Here is a 6,970-nt window from a genome sequence, read left to right on the forward strand (position 1 = left end):
TACACAGGGGGGGGGGGGGGGGGCAGGTACACGTATCCAGATACACAGGGGGGGGGGGGGGGCAGGTACACGTATCCAGATACACAGGGGGGGGGGGGGGCAGGTACACGTATCCAGATACACAGGGGGGGGGGGGGCAGGTACACGTATCCAGATACACAGGGGGGGGGGGGCAGGTACACGTATACAGATACACAGGGGGGGGGGCAGGTACACGTATACAGATACACAGGGGGGGGGCAGGTACACGTATACAGATACACAGGGGGGGCAGGTACACGTAAACAGATACACGGGGGGGGCAGGTACACGTAAACAGATACACAGGGGGGGGGCAGGTACACGTATACAGATACACAGGGGGGGGGGCAGGTACACGTATACAGATACACAGGGGGGGGGCAGGTACACGTATACAGATACACAGGGGGGGGCAGGTACACGTATCCAGATACACAGGGGGGGGCAGGTACACGTATACAGATACACAGGGGGGGGCAGGTACACGTATACAGATACACAGGGGGGGGCAGGTACACGTATACAGATACACAGGGGGGGGGGGGCAGGTACACGTATACAGATACACAGGGGGGGCAGGTACACGTATACAGATACACAGGGGGGGGGCAGGTACACGTATACAGATACACAGGGGGGGGCAGGTACACGTATACAGATACACAGGGGGGGGCAGGTACACGTATACAGATACACAGGGGGGGGCAGGTACACGTATACAGATACACAGGGGGGGCAGGTACACGTATACAGATACACAGGGGGGGGGCAGGTACACGTATACAGATACACAGGGGGGGGGCAGGTACACGTATACAGATACACAGGGGGGGGGCAGGTACACGTATACAGATACACAGGGGGGGGGCAGGTACACGTATACAGATACACAGGGGGGGGCAGGTACACGTATACAGATACACAGGGGGGGGCAGGTACACGTATACAGATACACAGGGGGGGCAGGTACACGTATACAGATACACAGGGGGGGGCAGGTACACGTATACAGATACACAGGGGGGGCAGGTACACGTATACAGATACACAGGGGGGGGCAGGTACACGTATACAGATACACAGGGGGGGGCAGGTACACGTATACAGATACACAGGGGGGGGCAGGTACACGTATACAGATACACAGGGGGGGGCAGGTACACGTATACAGATACACAGGGGGGGGCAGGTACACGTATACAGATACACAGGGGGGGCAGGTACACGTATGCAGATACACAGGGGGGGGCAGGTACACGTATACAGATACACAGGGGGGGGCAGGTACACGTATACAGATACACAGGGGGGGGCAGGTACACGTATACAGATACACAGGGGGGGGCAGGTACACGTATACAGATACACAGGGGGGGGCAGGTACACGTATACAGATACACAGGGGGGGCAGGTACACGTATACAGATACACAGGGGGGGGGCAGGTACACGTATACAGATACACAGGGGGGGGGGGGCAGGTACACGTATACAGATACACAGGGGGGGGCAGGTACACGTATCCAGATACACAGGGGGGGGGGGGCAGGTACACGTATCCAGATACACAGGGGGGGGGGGGGGCAGGTACACGTATCCAGATACACAGGGGGGGGGGGGGGGGCAGGTACACGTATCCAGATACACAGGGGGGGGGGGGGGGCAGGTACACGTATCCAGATACACAGGGGGGGGCAGGTACACGTATACAGATACACAGGGGGGGGGCAGGTACACGTATACAGATACACAGGGGGGGGGCAGGTACACGTATACAGATACACAGGGGGGCAGGTACACGTAAACAGATACACGGGGGGGCAGGTACACGTAAACAGATACACAGGGGGGGGGGCAGGTACACGTATACAGATACACAGGGGGGGGGGGCAGGTACACGTATACAGATACACAGGGGGGGGCAGGTACGCGTATACAGATACACAGGGGGGGCAGGTACACGTATCCAGATACACAGGGGGGGGGGCAGGTACACGTATCCAGATACACAGGGGGGGGGGGGGGGCAGGTACACGTATCCAGATACACAGGGGGGGGGCAGGTACACGTATCCAGATACACAGGGGGGGGGGGGGCAGGTACACGTATCCAGATACACAGGGGGGGCAGGTACACGTATACAGATACACAGGGGGGGGCAGGTACACGTATCCAGATACACAGGGGGGGCAGGTACACGTATCCAGATACACAGGGGGGGCAGGTACACGTATCCAGATACACAGGGGGGGGGGGGCAGGTACACGTATCCAGATACACAGGGGGGGGGGGGGGCAGGTACACGTATCCAGATACACAGGGGGGGGGGGGGGGGGCGCAGGTACACGTATCCAGATACACAGGGGGGGGGCAGGTACACGTATCCAGATACACAGGGGGGGCAGGTACACGTATCCAGATACACAGGGGGGGGGGGGCAGGTACACGTATACAGATACACAGGGGGGGCAGGTACACGTATACAGATACACAGGGGGGGCAGGTACACGTATACAGATACACGAGGGGGGCAGGTACACGTATACAGATACACGAGGGGGGCAGGTACACGTATACAGATACACGAGGGGGGCAGGTACACTTATACAGATACACGAGGGGGGCAGGTACACTTATACAGATACATGGTGGGGCAGGTACACTTATACAGATACACGGGGGGCAGGTACACTTATACAGATACACGGGGGGCAGGTACACGTATACAGATACATGGGGGGCAGGTACACGTATACAGATACATGGGGGGCAGGTACACTTATACAGATACATGGTGGGGCAGGTACACGTATACAGAGACATGGGGGGGGGGCAGGTACACGTATACAGATACATGGGGGGGGAAGGTACACGTATACAGATACATGGGGTGGGAAGGTACACGTATACAGATACACGGGGGGGGAGGTACACGTATACAGATACATGGGGGGGAGGGGCAGGTACACGTATACAGATACATGGGGGGGTACACGTATACAGATACATGGGGGGGAGGTACACGTATACATATACATGGGGGGGGGAAAGGTACACGTATACAGATACACGGGGGCATGTACACGTATATAGATACACAGGGGGGGAAGGTACACGTATACAGATACATGGTGGGGCAGGTACACTTATACAGATACACGGGGGGCAGGTACACTTATACAGATACACAGGGGGGGAAGGTACACGTATACAGATACACGGGGGGCAGGTACACTTATACAGATACACGGGGGGCAGGTACACGTATATAGATACACAGGGGGGGGAAGGTACACGTATGATGGGGGGTTACCAGCTATAAGAGTGTGAGATATAGAGACAGGGGAAGGGGTATACAGGGGCAGGTAGGATACAGCTATTAGGGCAGCACTGTGGGTTACTAGGAGCACCGGGGAGTCTCCCTCCTGCAGCCCTGACCCCATACTCACATCCCCCATCCACAGGCTGGCCATCTCCGCTCCTGTGCCCGGTACACCGCGCCGGCCTCACTCTCTGCTCCTGCACGTTACCGACACAACCGCCGCCTGCTGATTGGTTACCGAGGACTTCCGGCCGTGTAACGCCGTATTGGATAGTGTGATATGTCATGATGTGGTATACAATGTGTCCTCAGCGTAGGAGGCGCCGGCGGCCATGTTTCCGGAGACCACAGTGCAGCTGGGAAACTTAGAAATGTAATTGAAAATTGAACAAACAGAGTTTGCCGGTTGTTTATAGATGTAAATCCATGAGTACCTCTCATTTTATACAGTAAATATTATTATTATTATTATTATTATTATTGAAAATTAGTTGTGAAGCACCTCTGTGCTTTATATACTGGCCAGAAAGGACTGTATTACACACTGATCAGATGGGGAGGCATTATATACTGGCCAGAAAGGACTGTATTACACACTGACTGATCAGATGGGGATGCATTATATACTGGACAGAAAGGACCGTATTACATACTGATCAGATGAGGAGACATTATATACTGGACAGAAAGGACCGTATTACATACTAATCAGATGGGGAGGCATTATATACTGGACAGAAAGGACCGTATTACATACTGATCAGATGGGGAGGCATTATATACTGGACAGAAAGGACCGTATTACATACTGATCAGATGGGGAGGCATTATATACTGGACAGAAAGGACCGTATTACATACTGATCAGATGGGGAGGCATTATATACTGGACAGAAAGGACCGTATTACATACTGATCACATGGGGAGGCATTATATACTGGACAGAAGGACCGTATTACATACTAATCAGATGGGGAGGCATTATATACTGGACAGAAAGGACCGTATTACATACTAATCAGATGGGGAGGCATTATATACTGGATAGAAAGGACCGTATTACATACTGATCAGATGGGGAGGCATTATATACTGGACAGAAAGGACCGTATTACATACTAATCAGATGGGGAGGCATTATATACTGGACAGAAAGGATCGTATTACATACTGATCAGATGGGAAGGCATTATATACTGGACAGAAAGGATCGTATTACATACTGATCAGATGGGAAGGCATTATATACTGGACAGAAAGGACCGTATTACATACTGATCAGATGGGGAGGCATTATATACTAGACAGAAAGGACCGTATTACATACTGATCAGATGGGGAGGCATTATATACTGGACAGAAAGGACCGTATTACATACTGATCACATGGGGAGGCATTATATACTGGACAGAAGGACCGTATTACATACTAATCAGATGGGGAGGCATTATATACTGGACAGAAAGGACCGTATTACATACTAATCAGATGGGGAGGCATTATATACTGGATAGAAAGGACCGTATTACATACTGATCAGATGGGGAGGCATTATATACTGGACAGAAAGGACCGTATTACTTACTAATCAGATGAGGAGACATTATATACTGGATAGAAAGGACCATATTACATACTGATTGATTAGATAGGAAGGCATTATATACTATACAGAAAGGATTGTATTACATACTGATCAGATTGGGAGGGATTACATACTGTTCAGATGGGGAGTCATTATATACTGGACAGAAAGGACCGTATTACATACTGATCCGGGATCCGGACTGAAAATCGACAGTAACTAGGTCGACCACTATTGGTCGACAGTAACTAGGTCGACAGGGTGTCTAGGTCGACAGGGTCTTTAGGTCGACATGTTCTAGGTCGACAGGTCAAAAGGTCGACATGAGTTTTTCACAATTTTTTTCTTTTTTTGAACCTTTTCATACTTAACGATCCACGTGGACTACGATTGGAACGGTAATCTGTGCCGAGCGAAGCGGTAGCGGAGCGAAGGCACCATGCCCGAAGCATGGCGAGCGAAGCGAGCCATGCGAGGGGACGCGGTGCACTATTTGGGGTTCCCTGTCACTCTACGAAGAAAACAACACCAAAATAACATTAAAAACTCATGTCGACCTTTTGACCTGTCGACCTAGAACATGTCGACCTAAAGACCCTGTCGACCTAGTTACTGTCAACCAATAGTGGTCGACCTAGACATTGTCGACCTAGTTACTGTCGACTTTCAATACCACACCCTACTGATCCAATGGGGAGGCATTATACACTAGACAGAAAGGACTGTGTTACATACTGATCCAATGGGGAGGCATTATACACTAGACAGAAAGGACTGTGTTACATACTGATCAGATGGGGATGCATTATATACTGGACAGAAAGGACTGTTACATACTGATCCAATGGGGAGGCATTATATACTGGACAGAAAGGACTGTGTTACACACTGATCAGTGTATCTCCCCGTGCTATCTCCTACGGGCATCTCTTGCTGTACGGTGGTGTGTCGCTGGGGCTGGATTACAGTATTCCGGAGCTGAGATCCATCAAATATTCCATCTGGATGACCAAGACCCCAAAGACAACCTGCTGCTTTGCCTTTATGGAGACATGCTGTACGCGCTTTTTACATTAAACTTATTGTAAGTGCAATGTGCAAATTAAACTTGTGGTTTTAAAAGGTTCATCTGCACTCTCTCTTGTTCCATTCTTTGTGTCCCCTTTTTATAACTTGTGTTGCTTGTCGTTAAAATAAGGGGGACACGGGTTATTTTCAAATACAATTCATATATGAAATTTGGAGTCTATTGGAATGGGGAATTAGACGCTCTTCCCTGATTGGCTGCTGTAACACATCAGAACGGTGATTATTGTCCAGCCTTTTAATAACATAATAATTGGTGCTATTGGTGGAAATGTGGTCACCTATAAAGCGATGGATTTATGTGTATATTCTCTTTTTCTCTATAACTTTCGGTACATTGGGATATGTAAATTATGCAACTGCGCAATCAACCTTAGCCTTCATCTAGATACAGAAGCATAGAGAGGGCGGAGCTTAGAAGGAACTTGACAGTTTCCAGGTCACATGATGAGCAGAACCTGGGTGGGGCCTACAGACAGTATGACATCACCTGGAATGCTGGAATTTCCCCTCTCAGCTGAGCCATTCATTCACCAACCAGAGCCTGGTCCAGCTGTCAATCACACCCTGCCAGCACAGGTGGGTCTACGAAGAGAATGGTAATGTCAATAAGAAGCAATGCGGTTTAATGTGAATAAGGAGCAATACGGTGCGGTTTAATGTGAATAAGGAGCAAAACGGTGCGGTGTAATGTGAATAAGGAGCAATGCGGTGTAGTGTAATGTGATTAAGGAGTGATACGGTGCAGTGTAATGTGAATAAGGAGCAATACGGTGCAGTATAATGTGAATAAGAAGCAATACGATGCAGTGTAATGTGAATAAGGAGCGATATGGTGCAGTGTAATGTGAATATGGAGCAATACGGTGTAGTGTAATGTAAATAAGAAGCAATACGGTGCAGTATAATGTGAATAAGAAGCAATAAGGGTGGTCATTCCGAGTTGTTCGCTCGT

General features: G+C 50.1%; 1 protein-coding gene across 2 annotated transcripts in view; it reads right to left on the reverse strand.

Annotated features, from left to right (window-relative positions):
- TRNAU1AP (tRNA selenocysteine 1 associated protein 1) overlaps positions 1-3,605 on the reverse strand; it is a 55,318-nt gene extending 51,713 nt beyond the window's left edge. The window contains exon 1 of one of the 2 annotated variants that reach the window (XM_063942247.1): positions 3,470-3,605. In XM_063942247.1, the coding sequence (XP_063798317.1) occupies positions 3,470-3,493 (24 nt within the window). In that variant the 5' untranslated portion in view covers positions 3,494-3,605. The remainder of the gene's footprint in view (positions 1-3,469) is intronic. The other variant, XM_063942248.1, reaches the window with a different exon arrangement.
- Positions 3,606-6,970: the final 3,365 nt, after the last annotated feature.

Source organism: Pseudophryne corroboree, chromosome 10, assembly GCF_028390025.1.
Source record: "Pseudophryne corroboree isolate aPseCor3 chromosome 10, aPseCor3.hap2, whole genome shotgun sequence".
NCBI lineage: Eukaryota > Metazoa > Chordata > Amphibia > Anura > Myobatrachidae > Pseudophryne > Pseudophryne corroboree.